This window comes from Corvus brachyrhynchos, unplaced genomic scaffold (assembly GCF_000691975.1).
Source record: "Corvus brachyrhynchos isolate BGI_N302 unplaced genomic scaffold, ASM69197v1 scaffold202, whole genome shotgun sequence".
Taxonomy (NCBI): Eukaryota; Metazoa; Chordata; class Aves; order Passeriformes; family Corvidae; genus Corvus; species Corvus brachyrhynchos.
The window spans coordinates 7637490-7660030 of NW_008238132.1; the positions used below are offsets into that span (position 1 = coordinate 7637490).

Below are 22541 nucleotides of genomic sequence, written 5' to 3' on the forward strand. Positions count from 1 at the left end.
CTTGCTTTGATTGTGACTAGTTCTGCAAGAAGACTAGATATCTTAGTCTAAAAAAGAATGAGGTCTGTAAGGAGTATAGAAATAAAACAGTGGGAACTGAAGCTTGCCATCTTAAGTGTCAGGATTTGTCAGTCATTCAGACTTAGAAGTTCTACTGTAGCTTCCTAGAACAAGGCAAAGATACAGCTGGAGGTCTGAGTGATGGTGCATGTGTTGCTCTGATTCCTTAGTTACTGTGTGCTGAGAATCCGTTTGACTGCTGATGTGACATGTAGAAACACTTAGCTGTGAAAAATACTTGTAAAGCAAAGGTGAGATCCTTTCTTACTTGGCTTTCAGTGACTGACAACATCAGAGTGATACCAAACACGGCAGCTAGAAAGCACACAGATTTCATTTCCTAATTGCCATAGAAAGTGAGCAGAGTATGCTGTCTGCTTTAGTATTGAAGGTTATGAAATTACTACTTTTTTTTTTTTTTTTTTTTTTTCAGTACACACCTATTTGCTGTTATATTGCATGGACAATAAATTGCTGCTCTGCCATTCAGAGCATGTGTGATGACTGAGGAGATAAATTTCAGTTCTATTTCTGATTTAGTAGTTTTTATATTGGTTTCAGTGTTCTGGAAACAGCTCAGAAACAAGGAATCTCTTCTGTCAGGTAGAGCTGCCCATGTTCTCTGCTGAAGTCATGATTCTGGCTAGAGGAATAATGCAGTCAGAGTGGGGTTTTTTTACCAATGCTGTGAACTGTTTTTAGAGGGACAGACTGTCACTTTCTGTAGCAAGTGATTAATTCTGTCATGTTTCCAGTACTGTAAAAATTTGATAATTAGTGACCCTCTCATGCCTACAAATCACAGACATAGGTACAAACCATATGCTCAGCAGTTAATTTGCATGGTTTGTAGAGGTGGGTGAAGGTGGGGAGGGGAAGCAGAGTTGACTGAGCTGAGAGACAGAGCTGATATTCCATCAGCAGGCCAGTCTTCCTGTGCTCCATTTCAGTCAGTATTTGCCTGCCCTCAATCTTTCCTATGGCATTCTTTCCTTGTCCACTGTTGTTATCAGCAGGCTGGTGACAGTCCTTGCCTTCGCCAACCCTTCTGCCACACCAAGAGACTTGGGCTGTTTGGCATGGGAGAATCGCACAAAGGGAAGTCCCAAGTAGGAAGGGAAAAGGAGAGTCTCAGACAGTCATATCTGAGCTGACTGCTAAGCAACTTCTAGGTGAGATAGCAAATTTTACTATTAGAAGTGGTAGCTTGCCCTTGGCCTGCTGAGATGTCTTGTGATAGCGTTTCTGCTGATACTTGCTTTTTTTCCATGAAGGCAGGACAATTCAACATGCAAATAAAATCATATTTTTGTTTTGTTTTTATACAAAGCATAATGGTTCCTTGGTTAGGGATTGAACCACCAAGGGAAGAACAAAGAGGAAAGCCAGAAGTGGTGTGAGAGGAGTTAGGAAGTGCTGGTCTGGTTGAGAAGGTTGGGTGAGAAGAGAGTGGTTAACCATGTTAATCACTCCAGAGAGGCTGGAAGCTGCTGATCTACGTTGTGCGGCCTTATTGGGAATGTGTAGTGAAAGACTGAGAAATGGATGTGAATGGCTAGGAGAGAAAACAATGAAGAAACAGGAAGAGGGTAGATGGAGGGATTGGTCTTGTGGAGGAAGGTGAAAGGAAAGAAAACTTGGGCATGTTGGTAGTGGTAGAGCTGTGCATGCTGGGCTTGGAATAGAGTCAACTCTTCAGGCTATTTCTGCAGTTGCAGATTAACTGTGCAGTGGATATACAGGCACCACATTTAGCCTGGGGCAGGCTCGGCTCAGAACTAGCAGTTTATTAGTTCAAGTGCTGTGCCATGTTAACACATCTCTGCTGTTTCCAGAACCAGCTTTGCTGTGCAGCTGCTTTCAGGCAGTGTCTGAACTAATAAGTCCTGATGGACCAAGCTGGCTCTGCGTAGACCCACTTGGGTGTTTCTGTGCTGTGCTCCATGTTCCAGGAGATTTTATTAGCTTGGCTGGAAATCTGGATCCGAGCTTGCTTTGTGCAGAGTAGTTGACGTCGATGGTTAAGAAGACCTCCCGAATCTGGAGTTCTGGAGGAATCATGGTACAGAGACACCAAAGTGCTAACGAGTCCTGAAGGACCCAAACGGGCTTCATCGGTGGACGGCTGAGTTTCCAGATAGTGCTTTTCTGCATTTCTAGTGGTACTTGGGTAATCAAGGCTGTTACATTACCCATGTATCCAAATTCTGCTTTACCCTTGAGAATGTAGAAATTCCTGTACAGGCTTTCTGTTGTTGGTCTAGCTACTGAACAGGTACAAGAGAAAAGTAGTAGCTCCTGGTGATTAAACCGTGGCTCTCTCATGGCTACAAAGTTCCTAATGATGTGCTTTAGTAGAGCAGATTCTGTCTGTATTTACTCAGTATCCATGTACTTTAAAAAAAAAAAATCCTGCTACTTTTTTGTGTGAATATAGGAAATTTCTACTTGCCTTTTGAGCTGGGCCCATGGAGCTACCATTTTTTATGTGTTCTCTGAAAATCATAAGAGCTAGAAGTTATTTTCTAGACTGAGAAATACGGCTGAGACCCCATGTAATTTTAGGGCTATCTAAATCTAAGGTCAGGGCTTTGGAAAACTCTCGAATACTGTGGTAAAGTCACTGTGTATGACATAGATCTGATCTGGGCTCTGTATAACAAATAAACATTCTTACATAATGGCTTCGAACCAGTCTTAACCAGAATCACACTAGCTGCTTAACAGGATTGGTGTGAAGGACAGTCTCTTTTTCAGTATTCCTCAGGGATAGGTGTTACGTCAGAACTGGAACTATTTATATCCTTCACTGGTTTTAGCAAAGAGGTCAGGAACTGAAGGCAGTTTTCTAAGTGTGGTGTTCCACTCTACACCTAGAGTTAAGACTGATATATTTAATATATTCTGTCTTTGTCTGTATTAGGAAAATAAGTAGGGGTTAGCTGCATGCTGAAAATCATTTTCAACATTTATTTTTCTGAGCTAGACAAGTTTAACTGAGCACATTTTTTCAGTCTGCTGTTTTCTTCAACAGTAAATTGATTAGCTCTTTTATTGTTTTATGGGAACTGCCATATGAATAGAACTGAAAGGGTTGCAACAGGGGAGGGAAATTTAACAATCCTATTATTTTTAGGAATTACTTATTCAAAAATAAAAGGAGCAGTTTCACATTAGACTTGGCAAATTGTTTGAACAAATCTCATATATGCCGAAAGTCAAATGGAGACAGAAATAAATGGACTGTGATGCCAAACCATGGGGCATCAGCACATATTAAATTGATCCTCCATCCTTTCAATTGAGACTAAGAAACTTTTGTCTCCATGCAGTAACCGAGGAAGTATTTGACTTGAAAATTTTGGGTCATAGTGAGAGAAAGCATCATAGCAAAAGAAGCTGTGGAATACTTAATTCATGAAAGTAGTTTGCTTTAAAAACAGAAGTAGGTAGGTTTTGCATTAATTTTTTTTTTCCATCCTTGCACTTTGATACATGCTTTCATTTAGTGTTTAAAAAACAATTCAGTTTATCTGCTACGAAGTAGATCACACTGCTGGGATGTTAGGGTACTTGGATCAAAAATTGTAATGATTGTCAAAATTGGGCAGAACACTTGAACATTAATACTTTCCAGAATAATTTAGGTAAAGAACTTGGAAATAATGTTTATGGTAAACAAATATGTATTGGTTTTAACAGCTGAGTCAAAACATCAGAAAGCCTATATAAAATATGTGCACATATTGATATACCTTTTTAATAAGCTGAATGTGGATATGCTTAGTTTAGAAGTTAGCATTCTGTGGGCATATTTTACTAAACCTCCCCCTAAACTGGCATTTGCATCTCCTGAACAAAGCCTTTTGCCTGCAGGTAATTTGCACTATTTCTTACATGTCATCTCCTAAAAGGCATACTGAGCTCTGCTGTGAATAAAGCAGATAAAACTGGCAAGCTTAGGAGCCAGAAGGAAGCATAGCAAATAAAATAACTGAAAAGAGATGTTTTAATGTGTAACACCATCTCCCACTTCTGCTTTCTGCCATCTGGCTTGGAAGAGACCAGCTTATGCCAACTTAGGCCTCTCTGCGCATGGGAATAGGGCTGATTCAGCCAGTAATACAGCTGCACCAGTGGTGACCCTATAAATATTGAGAAGGGAAGTCTGTAGTTTTTATCCTTTCGAGTGATAACCACTTCTTGAACTTCTCAAGACTGACCTCCCCTTTATTCAGCTGAAACTGTACACATTCTGCCAAGCATCTAGACTTCAGTAATGGATAAATTAGTACTGTCCATTGCTAGTGAGTCCATGAACATGTTTTTGTTTCTTTTTTTGACATAAGAAGTGAACTGTGCCAGCGTAAGGGGAAGCCAAAAGATGCTTTCAGGCATAAGTCTTAAAATTTAGCTGTATTGCATAGCTGTGTCCTGGAGCAAAAGACCATTCAAACTGTCTAGTAGCATTTCTTTGTGAAGCAGTGGTTAAGATAGAAAACAGTGCCATTTTTAGATACTATCTTTTACTGTAGAATGTTCTATATTATGTCACATTGAACGTTATTTCCTTACGGCCCCAAATAATAAATGCCATGATAACCAAACTGATAATCATTCTATGTCTTACAATAGGCATGCAAAAAGTCCCCTTACTGAAGCAAGTGCTATGTACAGTCAAAGAAAGAGTAAGGTGGTGAGGTAACATCAGGTTTACATAACTGAATAACAATTAAGATATTTCCAAAAATCAAGTGTGGGCAAGTACAAGCCCCTACCCTCTATGTAAGCACCTGCAAAATACCGGCTATTTGCAGAGGTACTGTTCAATGCTTCCCTGAGTATTGTGAGCCAGGGAAGCAGCAATGTAGTCCTGTGGCTCATCTCCTGCTTTCTCAACTCTGTAAATTCACGTATGATTTGGTTCTCTAATTAGTTTACACTGGTCAAAGACACCTGTGTCACATACGGAGTAGGATATATTCTATACCATCTGCTCCTGCCGTGGGTTCTGTCTCTTGTTCCATTGAGCTTACTGATAGGATTGAAAACTACTTCTTCATTGTGGCTGGTTATTTCTCAGCTGGATCAGTGAACTGAGCTGATTTGCTGTGGGGCCGTGAGCTTGCTAGTTTTGGTGGAAAAAAGCAGCAGAGATGCAAAACAAAAAAGGAGCAGAGTTGGGGACCCCAGGACTGCACTCTTCTATGGCCTGTTGTAGGAACCCAGATCTGTATCAGCCTGTGGTCTTTGATCCTTTGAAGCCATTTATGAAACTGTATCCTCAGTCTGTGCATACCTGAATTCACGTATTATGCTTACAGTTAATTACCTTGTAACATAGAAAAATTATAAAAAATTTGGGTGATACAAAGTACTGGATTTATTAATTAATTTTCACTGGGCTTTTTTCAGGGCATACTGCACGACAAAGGACATGGGCACTGAATTGAAGCCATTTTCTTCAGGGTTGAGATTCTAAAAAGAACACAAACAAAATGTTTATTAGATCTAACCTATCTATATCCTTAGGCTACATAGTTTAAAGTCTTCCATAAAATGTCTATTTAATGGGCTCCATCATAATGTCTCCATCTGACACACCTTTCATGCACAGTTAGAAGTTAAGAAGGGAATGGAAAAGACTTGTGTAGGTGACGTATGGTTTAATATCTGTTTTTAAATGAAATCTTAACTTTATATTTCCAGACTTAAATAGTCCTTTTTCTTTGCAGGGTGGTGGTGGTTGGGAAATTTGTGCTCTCAGAGGGTTTTTTCCTCTTACGCAATTGACAGATATTTACAGCCTTTTTGCTTGCTTGGCTGGCAGCTTTTTGCATGGGAATTCCATATAACTTGATATTAGTCTGTTATATATAGTATTCTATAAGCATTTTTTTTAAAAAAAGAAGGTGAACAGACTTTGCATCATCCATAACAGTTTCACAGATCTTAGTGGGAGTTTTACGTTGTTTTTCAATGTATTTATGTTCCTGTACCAGGTAACACTTTTTCTTTCAGTGACCAAATTCATTAGTGCCTCATATCTATCCATTGTGGAAGAAATTATTGCCAGAAATCCTTTGACAGCTGGTTCATTTTCAATTTGTTCTGTTTATGTATCTTACAGAATTTGCCTGGTTGTATGTCTGACCTCCATGAAATACAATAATCTTTTCTCCTTTTCTGTAGTGGAAAGCTTCATTTAAGCTTCCATAGTCTCTTTTGCTCAGCTTCAGGATTCTGAGGATGTGTCTGTAGACTCCAAACTGCTGGATACATCGTGCACATTTTTAGGTGGACTTTGTGTGATCTGGTTAACAGTGCACAAACAGTAGACAGTAACTTGAGCAAAGGGGACATAGTTACTGGCCCAGTGTTGGAATTGTCCTGGACTGTGTTTAACTCGGGACTCCCTCCGCTGGTGTAGCTGTGGTGGTGCTGCATCCGGATAGCACTGCAGTGCCAGAGGTGTCTGTAAGCGAGGAGACAGAGCCATACACTTGCAGGGGATGATAATAGGTGGAATTAAGCTTTAGGTGGGTTCAGCTGCCTCCTGGAAGTGTCTGCCTTCTGTCTTTCCAGGCAGTTTAAAGAGTGGCTTGCTTGCTGGCCTCCTTGAGACAGGATTAATTTAGCCCCTCTGTACCCTTCTATCAGTTTTTTATATCATTGTAGTCTGTTGTCCTAGGAGAAAATCATGCTGTAATGACACGTTAGTAAGGTGACCTGACTGTGGGTCACTGTTGGTAGAGAGTGTACTCTCCAGAAAGGTCTTGCCTCTCTCCCTAAGTATTCTTGTAGATGAGCAAGTTTCTCAGGGCTGAGCTATGGGAACTGTTAAAATAACCGTAGTGGCAGTCATCTGATGTTTTCCTTCAGAATTTAACAAAACAGCTCTTCCTGTAATGTTACTTTTTTGTTTGTTTTCTGTAAGGTGATTTCTTATCTGGATGTGAATTTTAAAATTGAAAACAAATTCCCAACCTAGTTTAACTCTCAGTTTTGCTAGAAAATGGCTACAGTACTGCTTTTAAAGAAGTCTGTGTTTACTTAGCTGTGAGAGATCCTTGCTGAAATACAAGGACTGATAAATGTAATGGCATTAAAGAAATCCAGTTACCTTTCCTGGATAAAGTCCAGAGCACAAATAAGTTAGGTTTGGACACCTAACATCAAAAATCCCTTGCTCAGCATTTTCCTAGCCATGAAGTATTTAAATTCAGATAAATAGGGCCTTCTTTGCCCTTAAGGCCATGTTAATATTGCATCCAGTTTTCCAAGCAGGCATTCTCCCAGCTGCCTCTTTTTTTTGTCTGCCAACTTGACATATAGTAAAGCCAATCTATAACAAAAATATTCTTCAGATGCCCCTGGAAATGGAGTGGAATATTGCCTACATTTTGAGGAAATTGAACATTAAAGAAACTCAAAGCAACCATTTTTGCCTTTGCCCAGTCCTTCCCTTCTTCTTGTGTGTGTGCATGTCCCTTCAGGCAAACTGTTTTCCATGGCAGCTGTGTGGAGAGTGTGACATAAACTCTGATCCCATCGGCTTGAGATAGTGGGACAGAAGCCTGCAACTCAGACTGTTTGTTAGGGTTTGATCCCTGCTGTCCTCATGCAGTGGTGACCCCCTTGGAGCCTGAGAAGCACCAAAGAACTCCATGGGCAGTGCTCTTCACATGGGGAAGAGCTCCTGGCAGGGCCAGAGGGGCAGAGCAGAGGGTGCTGAGCCTGGGGGATAGCATGGGGCAGACCTGGATGATGGAGGGCGGTTATCTGGGCTGGGAAGGTAGAGGATTGATGAGGAATAGAAGGGACAATGTATCCTTGGGTTTGTTACACTGAGTGCTCCCTACCTGTAGGAGTCTCCCAGGCTTAGCAGAGATGGATGAATTCAGTGTTCAGAAGAGAACATCTCAACCTAGTAAAGATGCGAATGTCATTAAAAACAGCAAATTAGGAAGGATTGTCGTCTTAATTGTTCACAAGATGCAACTTCAGGCTCAGCTGGACTCATTTCCAGTGTTCATCAATCTATGCATGAAGAAAGCAGAGCAAGTGAGCGCTGAAAGTTCCTTTGGGTTTTTTTTTTTTGTTTTGCTTTTTGTTTTAAATTTTGAAACTCACATTTACTGTGTATATTTTAACATGTTCATGTGAAACACATCAAAGTAAACACATGCAGCATGTTTCTTTCACTATCATTAATCACTTCAGTGTTTTAAAAAGTAACAAAAAATACACTAATGTTAAACTGTGGTCAAGAATTGAAATATACACAGCTCTAGAAATTGGAAGGTCGCCTTTGCCAGGGCAAATGTAGCTTGACAGCCGTGTGTTTACGTATCAGCATATGAAGCAAGTCTGGTTAGCAAATATGGACTTTTTCCATTAAAAGCCCTCAACTTTTACTGAAACTTTTTGAAGCAGTTTTTCAAGCCACCTGAAGACTCATTTAAATTTTGAAGGGAAGAAAATTACTCTAAATCCTCTGAACCACTCTGAGAACTATTACTCTCCAGCACTTTTATCACTAAATACATTTGGTTTTTGTGTCCTGCATATGTCTTTATCTGGGCAACTTCTGTTGGTGACACAACTGAATAACAAGGAGTGAATATGAAGGTTGAGAGTTATTTGGGGTTTTTTTTTTTGCCCCTGAGGTGTCAATGAGCAGCCAAGTGTGAGAAGTCCACTTGTCCTTTTCAGGTATGTTGGGGCTTTCAGCCAGGGTGGAGGACAGCTACTTTCGGTTGTTCCTACTTCCCTGTTTGCCAAAGAGCTCTGCCAGCTCCCTCTTCACAAACCTGCTGGATGCTACTGAAAGGGGAAGGACAGTGTGGCACTTCTGTTCCTTTGAATAGTCATGCGGTCTGCTGCTATTGCTCCTGTCTGCTTTCCTCGGCAGCACTATAACGCAAACATCAGCCTGATCCCTGTCAGTCCATTCTCTGGGGTCTGGATACTGGTTATATATGTGAAATGTTTTAGTAATTTTCCTTGCTCTGATGAATGCCTGTATGAAAGGAATTGGGACTGAACTGGCAGTGTGCAGGCTAAGAAGGATGATGCTGTCATGGTGCTCTTTACTGAGATGTGGGAAGTTGTTTTCATAAATATAAGTTAGACATTCCCTACAAAGAGGACTTGGATAGAATATAATTAACTACTTATAGATGTGTTTTTTTGTACTTGAGTCAGCGTCCTTGTGGTAGCTGTTTCCTTCTTTTTTCAGTTTCACAGAAAAAATATACTTTTGTGGCTCTGCTTTTTGTCTTCTGTTTGTTCAAAGATACAGAAAAGAGAATAACTGTAAGGAGCTTAAGCCAGAGGTGCTGTATTCTCTCAGCATCTTTTACTTGTGGGGGGAATTAAATGCAGTCTTTATTTTTCAAGTTTGTACATAACAGATAAATAAGTGTGCATGTTTTTCACAGATGTAACAACTAGAATAAGCTAATTCCTGCATAATCTGACTTCCTGAAAGCTTTAAAGGATCACAGTTTCTTCCCAAGTTTATTTTACCTATTGCACTTTTTTAATGTCCAGATTGTGCTTGGCCTAACTAACCAAAGCATTCTCATTGTCTTTGTGACTAATCAGGGCAGCATATCAGTTCATCTTACTTAACTGGGATGTCAAATTTAGGAGCTCTCTTGCCTGAAGGCTCTCTAGGGGGAAGTGGTTTTCAAAATCTAAATCATCCCCAGGTGCATATCTTTCCTGTGACAGATAGAGAGTGCCAGGAAGTCTGGAATCATAATTTAAGTGCCTTGATCAGGTAGGATGAATTTGGGTTGAGGCATATAACTTTTAGGCAGATGTGTGTGTGTGTTTTCAAAAAGTGTCAATCCAATTAATTCTGAATGTCTTGGAGAAGCAGATGTGAAATACTTCACAACTTAATAGTTCATAACTTTTTCCTCTCCCCTTACAGAGGCTGCTATTGACCCCCCTAAGACACCTGACAGCGAACCCTTGTTTACAAAACTGCGCAATCCAAGCACAGGCAAGTTCTGGAATTGTGACATGAGCCTGTTAAAATTCTGGTTGATACTCTCCACCACCAAAAGATTCATATTTCGCAAAGCTGAAATAATGATGATAGATACAAGTTTTAAGTGCCAAAGATACTGCTCTTTATGCCAGATAGTTAATGCTGTGCAAACATTTAGGATTTCTTTTATAATTTTAATTGGTCGAACTGTTTATTCATCAGGAATATTGGCAGCACAAAAAAAGGGGTGTAATTTAAGTTCTGTTTTTAAGTGCATTAGTTTTGGGGAGCTTACAGTGTTGGGTGTTGAGTCCAGGCTTTTTTTTTTTAATCCAAATTTGGTCTTCTTAGCATTCATTTTATGCTTTAAAATAAATAGAGTTAGAAGAAGTGATTCAGTTGTACTTACCGAGCTTTTTGGGTCTTCTCATTTTTAAGTCTTAATTTTCTTTTCCTGGCCCAGATCATGGTGTCTCTTTTCTCCTTAATAAAGGACGAGGCACTTTGAATTCAAAATACATTGGAAAGACCAGCAAATGCAGGCAATAAAATGACACCACCATCCCGTGGTTACTTTCTTCTAGTCAGATCGTTCTTTTTGCCAAGGATTTTTATTCTATGATCAATTAATAATTGGAGTATAAGATACTGCAACAGAAACTTGCAGTAAGCCTTTGTTAGGGTTAACATTCTGTTTGAAAAATGTTTGTGCTTGCAAGATGTTTCATGCTGGTTTTTTATCTTTGCTTAAGCTCGTTTATTTTCTGTAGATTTAAGTTTTATGGTGTTGGTCTGAAATTGACTGCTTGTATTTCTATGTATTTACATATATATGTGTAACTGAAGTCTTCAGATACATTTTAGTGTGACAATATAGGAACCGTACTTGTTCTTGAAAGAGGAAAATTGTCCAAAATAATAATACAGAAGGTAAAATCACTTCTTCATCCTGTTACCTATTTCTTGGTTGCTCAGATTTACAGTGGGAATATAAAGCCATATCTATTTTCCACCTGTGTTATTATTTCTTGCTGTAGCATATTGACTTTGTAGTTTGATATGTTTTTAAAAGCACAGATGTTAATTTGTTTTTCCTCTGTGTGAAAAGCGATCTGTTTACCTTGTAGAATCAGAGATCTTGGGAAAGTTTTCTGGGGAAAACCTAAAGTGCAATGATTGCCTGGGTGTGTTCCTTTAGCATTTACAGGACCTTATTTATAGGCCTGCATAAACTTTCAGTTATGTTGCCTGTTACAAATACGAAGTCTGAAAATGGAAGAACTGAGACCACACTATTAATGTATTTTCCTTACCTTTGGGTCTAACAGATGAATTGTTGATGCCAGATATTGTATAGATAGGCACTGAAGGGCTCAGAGCACTATAGAATTCATGCTAACCACGTTATTAAATAAAAACATGCTTCGTCCTTTATATAGACAGGTAAAAAGGACAAATTTCTATCCCTTACAAAGACTATAAAGTAGAATCAGACTGCAATTCAGAAGTACCACAATAAACGTTGGAGAAGTTGTGAGCAAAGCTGCCCAAGTTCTCTCCCCATCCCCTGGAATTTCTGTCTAACAGTACTGTGGTGACTGTCCTTTTAGCATAATGACATAAATTGAGAAGCTGTACTTAGGTAATAAGAAGGGTCCCTTTCCTAAGATTTTGTAGCTCACCACTGGATTTGGATAGCACACTCACTTGTAGGAGTCTTAAGTTGTTCAGTCAGCACTTCTGTGAGTAGTTTGATGTGGTGCTGATCAAACTGTGGTGTAGACCCTTTTTGAGGGTGCACATGGTAATGATTGAAACCTCTGTTCCCCCTTACGACTACTCGTTGCTCCTTTCCTCCCCTACCCAAAAGAAAAATTATCAGAGAACTGAAATTATATCCTTAAGTGAGGTTAAACATCTGGCCAGCCTTTTGGATAAAGGGGGAAAAAATGCATTATCAGTGATTTTTGGGAATTCATGTGTCTGCCCATTTTAGCTGACCTCCCTCCACACCTGGGGGTGTCTGCAGAGTGAGAAGAGCAGTGCTGATGTCAGCTTTCAGGGCTTACACTGAGACTTCTCTGAGCCAGCCCATGATCTGCAAGCCAGTGCAGCTTTGCAATTTATGTGTTTTGAGCAGGACAGCCGTGCTGTAGTTGCTCTTGTTTCTTGAAGATAGATTGATAGCCAAGACAGAAGCAGACCAGCCAACAGACTCAGCAGACCACATTTCAGTGGCCCCTTCTGTAGGTGTGGCAACTTCCCATTTTAGATATGGAAAATGCCAGTCCTGTTTGCAATGTGTTTGTCACCCTTTCATTGTAACCCAAAACTAATGTGAAATGAAAGAGCTGTGCTATGGGGTGACCTAAAATAAACCTTGTCTTTTCCTTTCCAAACTTTTAAGGTTCGGATGGGCACTTCAAACCAACTTCTTCTAGCTTCCTTGTTTACTTTATGCATCTACCCATACTGAGTCATCACAATCCATTTTGGTGCACAAAGAAAAAGTATTTCAAATTGTCTATGAATGGTTTGAAACTTTTGTTCCCCTAACCCAGAGTCTGATCTTCAAGACAAATGTGATGGAAGGAGAGGGAATTCTCTTGTTTTCCACCTTCCCCCTTCACTACAGAAAAAAAGCTGATTTCTTGAGTGATTTTGATTTGGGTTTGGATCAAAGGCTTTGTGTTGTAAGATGAACTATTCACACATCTTATTTATTGATTCAAATTCAGTTTCGTTTATAGAGCTGGTAAATGAACATCTGTATATAATAGTGTTTTTTGTCTGAGCTCTCTTTGTAGTGAGTTTATGTAGAAAGTGTGTATGTTTGTGTGTCTGTATGTATATAAGGCACATTCTTCAAACATATTGGGTATTCTTTTGATTTTTGTGAAAGCTTACAAACACAAACCAGATTTCTTTTCAACAGGGGAAGCAACCCTTTACTTATTCAGCAGTGGTGCACAGCAGCTGTTTGAAGTAAAAGCTTTTCACGAGGAACATCGGTCCTGGTTTATAGGTCAGACTGTTCAACAAGGTGAGTTGGATAATGAATCTTTCCCCCATCTTTAACTAATGTTTGTACACAGACCTTCCCTCTCTCTTCTAGTAAATTTACAGGTGTTTTTCCTTGTTGTTTGAGGCATGCTGCATCATATCCCCACCTTCTGATAGACTCATTTGCCATATGGATTTAACCAGGGCTTGGGGCTTTGTCAATTCTCTTTAAAAGGTTGCCTTTGGCAGCCTCAATTAGGCAGATGTTCATTTGTCATTTTTTGAAGGGGAAAGGAGGGGTAAGTAATTCAATTGTATTTAAACTGAAGTGCCATAAAATACTTAGCTTTCCTTGTCAATCACACCAGCAAGTCCTCTGTGTAAGTTAATAAGTATTATCCTATGGGAAAGAAAAAAAAGGGCTAGAACGCCTTAGCTAGCTGAGCAAAGTGGTGTGTTAGAGCTCCAAGCACTGGAATGTATGGTCTTGCATTCTTTTAATTATGTCTTTAGTCCCCAGCCTGAGTGCTGGGCTCTCAGGAGAGGCCTGCTGTCTGAAGCTGCCATTTCAGTGTTCTCTCTGAAGTGAGCTGGTCTGTACCATCTTGGACATTCTGTGATCCTGCGCTGTTCTGAAAATGAGGAGGAAACTTGTGTAACTGCTTGTGACGGCTTTCACAATGCCTTTTCAGTAAGGATGTTATTGTAGCAGTGTTTCTCTGCCACCATGTCCACAGACCAGCATGTCCATAAGTATTAATTCGGGAGATTAAGGTATATTTATTTTATTCCTTTTCATTAGAGAAAAGTCCATTTATAGTAATAAATAAAAGCAGCCCTTCCAGACATATGCCTTCTTTAATGGTAATGTCCCAAAGTGTGTGCTAACTTTTAAACATCCTCTGCAGGCACATAAAGCAATGCAAGCAGTATGTCTCTGAGCTTTTCCTTGTTCCGTCTTGGGGATGAGCCAACAGACTGGGTCTGCTCCCTTCTCCCAGTCATGTCCACATTGTATTCTCTCTCTCCCTTTCTAACCTTTATTTTGCCCCTTGGAAAACAGGAACTTGGATTGCCTTAAGGAATCATGCCCTCAGGTTTTTTTTTAAAATACAGTGGAAAAATGTTTCCTGAATGTTATGGCTGCTGTATCTCTGAAACGGTCAGAAGAACAGCACAAAATGCTGTGTGTTTGCAGTTAAAACAAATTACCTGGTTATCTGCAGAGAAGGGCAGAGGTCTTTATACACCTCTAGTGAGTCTGAATCTTTAGAACAAAGAAAAATAACTCTTCCTGGAGGTTCAGTGGAAAGCAGTTGAGTAGAAGCTTTGAGAAAGTGGCAGTGGGTGTTGTTTCCTTCCAGTTTCAATATCAAAGCTTTCATGTTTGTAAGTAGTTTTGATGCTTGCTTTGCCTCACATGGAGCATCATGTTAGTAATACACGTTAGGTTGGATATCAGCTTTGCCCAAACCACATTCTTCCAACATGATCTTTTGTTAGTTTTAGGGCCATCATAATAGCATTTCCTTTTCTCTAATGATCTTAGTCATGTGACTTGAAACAAAAAGATTACATTTATTTGCTTTTGGTTTGCTAATTACTGTCAAATTGTCATCAATTATTTGGTCTCATTAGTGAATTTCCTTGATGTTACATTGTTTCCAATTATCTGCAATTATACAAAAAGCCTGACTAAGCCATTGTCCTGCAATGAACTCCAGATGGGCAGAGGTGTCTGTTTCAATGGGAGACCACGTTCTTTCTTTGTGTGTAACCTTGAATGCAACACACTGAGCCATATTTTCTCATCTGGGTGTTCCATTAGGAGTCTGCATCAGATGCTGCCTTTACTGATGAGAGGCAGCTCTAAGGTAACTAGTTCTTGAAATTCTTTCTTGTCCTGCCTGTCTCTTCCACCAGCACAGTGTTGCCTTGCCCAGTGTTGGAGGTTGAGTATTGCTGAATCTCTCCGGTATCCCAAACCAAATCTCTGTTGCCCCCAAATCTGCCAATAGAGGGCAGCTCCAATTTTGCTGGTTTTAATACAGTCCAGAAAAAAGGGAAAACTCAGAGTACATGAAGCCAGAAGTCCTGAAGTGGAGCTTTTGCTTTGGTTTGGCAGGGTAGAGAATTGAGTTATCTCCGTATTTTTAATGTAAAATTACAGATACAATTCTCCTGTTTGTGTTATTAAAATATGGGATACTTCCTAAAAAAAAAAAAATGGGCTCTTCACACTCCTAAAAAGCATCCTAAACCCTCAAAAAAGTCAGTATATTGTGTAAGCTTATTTTTGTATTTCTGTCACCTAGATGGGCGCCTGCTGTTTGTTACACCAATGGACCCCTTATTTCTGATACTTTACTACCTCATAAAGGCAGACAAGGAGGTAAGCCTGCTTTACTTTTTTTCTCTGTAATTCTCCGGAGAAAACATTATTTCTGACTTCAGTTCTGGAGAAGTTATGTTAATTTTACAAAGAGTGGCTTCCATAATAATGGAAATTTGATTTGCATTTAAAGCAGAGTTATCTTAATACCTAGAAGTATTTTTATTTGCATCAAGTTTTTTCGTCGCTAAATTATGTTACAAGAGTCAGCTTTCAATCTCAACAAGCACTAATCACCTCCTTTTTCAAGAGAATAAGAGATTCTCTTTTGTCTTTTTGTGAGAGCCTGTCCCAGAACTATTGAATTTAAAATGCTGACATGTCATCAGATCAAAACAAACTAGTGCCCTTTCTGAGACATCAGTAGACTGGTTATTTTGGGAAAAAGGGAAAAAGAAAGAAAAATTTGGATGCTATGGAGCGGGAAAGAGGAACATTTCTGTGGCAGTTTGAACTTAAAAGGAAACCTTGCCTTTTTAGAAACAGTATTTGTAGAGGTGCTGTATCATAGAAGAGCAATGGGATGATCGAGTATCCAAAAGTTGGGTAATTAATAAATGGCTTCATTGCTTTATGGTGGGTGTAGCAAAACCTCACTTAAATTTCTGAAATATGTCAAAAGTCATAGGCAAATTTACTGATTTATTTTTATAAACAGCATGTGAAAAAAAGGGCACAAAATGAAATGGAGATGTTGTTTTTTTTTTTTTTATTTGTTTTGTCTTGTGGAGACAATAGTTTCACTTTATGCAGCCTAAGGGTTTTTGCTCTAAAAGAATTTCTACAAGGTTGCTTGCTATTTTCTGCTTTAGATTGCAAGTGGAAAATGCAGGAGAACAATTTTTATGGTGAAGATATAAAGTCTTCCTACACCTTTGTAATAGTAACTTATTGTTCTGTAATCGTTTTTAATGGTTTAAGATATAGGGTGTGATATAGATGAATTCTATGTTTCTGTGGTCAAGATGGTCCACCAGAAGAGGTCATTCTACAAGGAGTAGTTCAGCTTGTTCCCTGGGCGCTGTTTGAATTCATCACACCTTTGAAAGCTTTATATCAAACTTAAATTAGGGAAGCAGTAAATCTCCTCTCTTTATGTGGAGGGGTGCCTGAGTAAAGGACAACTCCTGCTGCTGTTTCTGTGCATAGAAAGAGTCCTGTGCTGCCCTTCACTTTTTCAGTACATTGTTTTCTGGTTTCTAGGTGAGGCATGATGCCAGAAAAATGCACAGTGGTGTTCTGGGTCCTAAAAAAGGGCAAATGCGTTCCTGCAGCACCTTGCTTAAGTTAGTGTATTCTAAGTAAAGGGAAGTCTTGTTGTAAGGTTCGCTTGAATGCAGCACAATCACTTCTAGCTTGAACTAATGGATATCACTGGATATCTTAGGATCATCCTTTGCACTGTCCTTTGATTTTGATAGTGTGATGCAGGATTGCTTAGTATGTCTCTGAGCGGAGCCATCTCCTATACAGCACCTTGCTTGGCTTAGGCTCTGTGCCCATGCATGATGTAAATGCAGCTGCCTTGCTTTGGGACACAAGCAGGGCAAGTTATCTATAAGAAAGAGCTTATTGCAGTTTTATTTTTGTGTCTCCTAACTTCTTTTTGCCACTGTTATTGTGCCTTTTCCTTTTTAAGGAGAAAAAACACTCTAAATACTTTCTGGTTTTGCTTTTTGTGTATTTGGGATTTTTTTCTTGTTTTTATTGTGATTTTTAACAATAGATGGTTTTTTTTATTAAGCCTCTGACTGTCTAGCAAGAGAATTAATTAATAATGAAAGCAGTATACCCCAAGTGGGCTTTTTCATGCAGACCAATATAATGAGTTCAGCCTTGGCTCCAGAGACCACGCACTCTCTTAAGCATGAGAAGCTCACAGAGTCTTTGTACTGATGCGCTAAGGGATCTTTCCAAAGGGAAGGTTGCCAGTTGTGCCAAACCATGCTGAATGATTATGCATTGTTTGGCAATGGCTAAATTTGTTAGATGGTTCTGTCATGTGTGGAGCTATTTAAGTTGTGCCAAAATCACTTTATATCCCTACTCTGGCGAAACTGGAATTGACTTTGCAGAGGTGAAAGGTTAACACTGTGTTCCAGAAGCTGCCCTGCTCCTTTGAGATTTATCTTTGTCGAAGGAAAAGCAAAATTTGAATGGAAGCTATGACACTGGGTTTAATCCAACAGGTTTTGGTCTAAAACACTCTTGGCACACACTGACTACTGTGTCTTATGTCATCTTCCAAAAAATCCTGCTGTACTTCACATTAGTTTCTCCCCATGTTGTTCTAAATTTGGCCTTTTAAGTGCAGTGTTTGAAGAGTTCAGCATTTTGCAGGTATTTACTGGTCTGAAATAAATATTTATAGCTTGCTTTGTAATCAGTTTCGCAATGTGTCATGTGTTACCATTCAAAATATGATGTTCTTTAAATCCTTTTTTTTAAAATCATGGCCATTGCATGCATATATATTTATATATATGTGTGTAGTGTGTATATATGTGTCTTAACATTTTAGTAATGCTTTTGTAATCCCTTTGATGTATTTTCAGCAGCAAGGAAAGTTCCAGCCACTTGATCAAGTTGTGCTAGACTCGGAATACCCTAACTGCCCATTGCTGCTGAAGTGTGCAGATGTTAAACAGTACATACAGCACGTAACAGAAGAAAAAGGTGAAAAAAAGGGGTGGGGGGGAGGGCAGAAAAAAAAAAATACTCAATTTGTTAGTGTCACCTCATTACAAGAAAGATTTAAATATTGTTTTTTGTTTTACTAAACAACCAAAGTGCTGGACACAGCTGTACTTTAAAAACAGAAGCTTAGGTTTAAAGCTTGTCATCGCAGTCTTGTGAATAGAAATGTGTGGACCTCAGATTATCTGCTGCAACTCTGCAAAACTCATGCAGTCTTGTTGCTAGGTGTCATACAAATGATAAACTGATCAGAGCTGGCTTCTTGACATTACTGTATATGTTGTGAACTCTCTTTGACTTGGATCAGAATTTTACCTCTCTACATTCTTTATTTAGTGTAGGATAGTCTGGCATGGAAGAAGTGGTCCATTTTACTTTTTTTCACCCTTTTCTTCCAAAGCATTGAAACAATAAGTAGTAAAAAGCTGGAGAAGAGTGCATATGCTGCTGAGAAAGGAGAACACAAGTTTTCTGGTTTTGCATAATTTAGTGTGGGTTTAAGCTTAAAGACTTAATTGTTTTAAAATACAAAAGTTGATTGGGATGCATAAGGATATGAGAGAGAAAACTCAAATGGAAAAAGTTAGCAAGCTATCAATTCTATACATAGTTTCCTCAACCTTTGCTCAGAATTCCCTTTGGTGTGGGGGCTTGCATTTTATATGAGGACAAAATGTGCTTTCTAGGGAAGGGAAAAGGAGCATGACATAATTTTTGCAGGTTTGAAAGGGTGCAAGACCTCAGTTTTTATTTTTGGTCCTTTAAATAGCATTCTGCTTAGGCTTGCTAACTCCTTGATAGGGAATGGAGATCTCCCTGCATGCACATGGAGATCTACAGGAGAAGGTACAGGAATCTTTTGCACCATCAAGTGCAAAACCAGTAAGCGGTCTGATTCTTATGCACTAGAGCTCCTCCAAGGAGTTGAGGTTAAAGTTAAAGGATAGATTGAAAGCTACCTACATTAAGAATTTTCTTTCATGAAGCAAGCTGGCCCTTGTCATTTATATATATATATGAAGAAATATTTAAATGATCTACAGATAATTGGGAAGTGGCTAAGGAAAGGCGATGGAAGAATAAAAAGTCTGCTAAGTAAAAGACCAGACCTCCTCCTAGCTGTATAGAACATTAAGGTATTTGTGTGGGATGGAAGCTGTAAGTTGATTTAGGTGCACAAGTTTTTAACTATTTCGGACTTGATATGGTGCATATGCAATAAGGTAGGGAAGCTGCATTTGAACTTCAGAGCAGGACATGTTTCCATTGAAAATGCTCACTAACAAGAGAGAAGAAAATTTAGGTAGCAAGGCTGTTGTCAAATTCTGTTTGGGAGTGGGGTAGTTGGAATTATGTGCTTCCATAAGCACGTAATTGTGGAGTAATACTACTGTTCCTGCTGGATTTCCGAAAGAACCTATAGAAAACATTTAGTGACATTTGGTATCATTTGGACCAAACAACCTTTTTCTTTGTGTGAGTTCTGACCTTGGAGAAGGCTTCTTTAAAGACAGGTGCATCTGAAATGCAAAACCCCTTTTTCCTTCTCATGAAGTGATAAGTATTTCCATTAAAAAGTATTTTTAAGCTTTCAGGCAATTGCTGTGCCCTGCAACTTGTCTAACACTGGATAAGTAGCCAGGGTGAGAGAAGATATATTAAACTTCTGTGTACAGAATCACAGAATCATCAAGGTTAGAAGAAGCCTTCAAGATGATCTAGTCCAAGTGTCAACCTAGCACTGCCATAATCACTCCTAAACCATATTTCCAAGTGCCACATCCAGACTCCTCTTGAACGCTTCCAGAGACTGTGATTCCACCACTGACCTGGTCACTTTATTCCAAGGCCTGACCACCCTTTCAGTGGAACAAATTTTTCTAATATTTAATGTGAACAGCCCCTGGTGCAACTTCAGGCCGTTTCCTTTTGTCCTTTCACTTGAGACTTGGCAGAAGAGACCGACCCCCACTTCACTGCAACCTCCTTTCTGGTAGGTGTGGAGAGTAATATGGTCCCCCCCTGAGCTTCACTGGGAGTAAACACCCCCAGCTCCTTCACCTGCTCCTCATCAGACTTGTGCTCTAGACCCTTCACCAGCTCCACTGCCCTTCTCTGGACTTGCTCCAGCACCTCAATGTCCTTCTTGTGGTGAGGGGTCCAGAACTGGACACAGGATTTGAGGTGTGGCCTCACCAGTGCCAAGTACAGGGGCACAATCACTGCCCTGCTCCTGCTGGCCACACTATTGCTGGTACAGGCCAGGATGCCATTGGCCTTCTCGGCCATCTGGGCACACTCTGCCTCATCAACCAGCATCCCCAGGTCCTTTTCTACTGAGCAGCTTTCCAGCCATTCTGTCCCCAGCCTATAGTTCTGCAGAGGTTTGTTGACCCAAGTGCAGGACCTGGAATTAGGCCTTGTTGAACCTCATGCCATTGGTCTCAGCCCATCAATCCAAGCTGTCCAGATCCCTCTGCAGAGCCTTCCTACCCTGCAGCAGATCAACACTCCTGCCCAATTTGCTGTCATCTGTGAACTGACCGAGGGTGCACTCAATCCCCCCCATACAGATCATTGGTAAAGATACTAGATAAAGAATTGGCCCTGGGGTCACCACTAGTGACCAGCTGCCAACTGAATGTAACTGCTTTCATCCCCCCTCTCTGGGCCTGGCCATTCAGACAGGTTTTTACCCAGTGAGGAGTGCACCTGTCCAAGCCATGAGCAGCCAGTTTCTGTAGGACACTGCTGTGGGAGACAGTGTCAGATGCTTTTCAGAAGTCCAGATAGACAACATCCACAGTCTTCCCCTCATACACTAAGTGGATCACATTGTCATAATGGAGGCCAGGTTGGTCACCCTTCTGAGAAGGTGAAATACGGTGCCACATCCTTTTGGCTGTCAAACCTAAGTCTGCACAGGAACTTAGGTTTATTTTTTTGAAGGGGCACTTCCTCCAAACAACAGTTCAGCCTTTGGGCAGTATCTATGCTCCCAAAACAAAACTTTAGAAAAAAGTATTTGCTATGGACAATAGCTTGTGTCTTTGTCTAACTTCTGTATCCATTCTGATACTGTGTTTGCAGTTGTTACCTGTTGGAGCATCCTCCCATAAACTGTATTCTGTTAGACAGTAGTGAAGATGCTTTACTGCTTGTTTTTTTTTCACTTTCAGTAATGTATTAAGTACACCTCTAAGTTTGTGTCATTTTGCCAACAGATTATATTAGCTGTTAAGGAAGTTGTGTTCACTTGCTGGGTTTTGCTTTGAAATGTGAGGTGAACAATGCTTTTGTCATAAAAGCTGTACACACACACGCACATCAGCTTTATGTGATATTCTTGGATTTTCCCAGGCATGTACCTGCATGTACATGCTACTTTTTTCTTGTTCAGGTTTGGATTGGGTTCAAAGTAACAGCGAGGGTTGTTCTTAGGATTTCTTTCTTTTTTTAGAACACCAAGAGTAGTGTTATGCAACAAAACCATTGGCACTTGCTTGCCTGTCATGCACACATCACCTTTCTGTTTAATCCACTTCTATGTGTTTCATATTCTCATGTCTTTTATTGCCTGTAAAAAATACCAGCATTATGACTTAAGGTACTCACTCTTTTCTCGCTCTTAAGACCTGTTGTCCACTTTGTAGCCTTTTTCGTTTAAGGAGTAGAGCATTAGGGCAAGAAGTATCAGTTGTGTTAAAGCTTCTGCAGCTCTGTTCTGCTTGACAGAACCTAACAACATAATTATTTCACTCTTCATTCAGTCTTAAGACATTTAACATCTGTCCAACAAATTCTTACCCCAGAGCACTCACAGTTTACACTTACTGAATTAGCAGAAAATCCACCTTCCCTGGCCTCATTCTTGAAGGGCACTGAAAATTCATTTAGCTGAATTAAATTCTGAATTACTTGCTTTAGTAGTTGTGGAAAGGGTGCATTGCAGCTCACTAAGTCTGGGTGAGGCAGGTTGTTTGCTAATAAATTTCGACATTGGATTGAAAGTACAGTAGAGATGGTTTAGGAAAGGGTTATGCATTCCAGTTCTAGAGTGTTACTCTTTGTTTCATTTTGCAAGGCAAAAGCTGCACTGTGATCTTGTCTGATGTGATTAACATGAAGAGCCAAGAAAACTTACCTGATTAGAATAACTAAATAATATTGCCAAGCTTGTATTCCCAGAAGGAAGGAAAAAAAGGGGCCATGTAAGTTTCAGAGTTATGGAAAACACTGAAGAAATAGATTTTAAAATGTGCTTTAGGCAGTTTGCTCAACAATACATCAGGGAAACTTCCAAGTCTACATAGCGATTACCCGATCACTGAACATATTATTTAATTGTAGAACCACTTATATTCCATCTGTATTTCTCAAACCCAA

At 39.7% G+C, this 22541-nt stretch overlaps 1 protein-coding gene across 1 annotated transcript in view; it reads left to right on the forward strand.

Moving 5' to 3' along the window:
- The first annotated feature begins 7809 nt into the window (after positions 1-7809).
- The window catches only part of RNASEH2B (ribonuclease H2 subunit B), a 29818-nt gene continuing 15086 nt past the window's right edge, over positions 7810-22541 (forward strand). Inside the window, exons 1-6 of the mRNA XM_017733665.1 lie at positions 7810-7855; positions 8698-8729; positions 10006-10075; positions 12999-13106; positions 15382-15458; positions 18014-18134. Coding sequence (XP_017589154.1) covers positions 7810-7855; positions 8698-8729; positions 10006-10075; positions 12999-13106; positions 15382-15458; positions 18014-18134 — 454 coding nt within the window. The remainder of the gene's footprint in view (positions 7856-8697; positions 8730-10005; positions 10076-12998; positions 13107-15381; positions 15459-18013; positions 18135-22541) is intronic.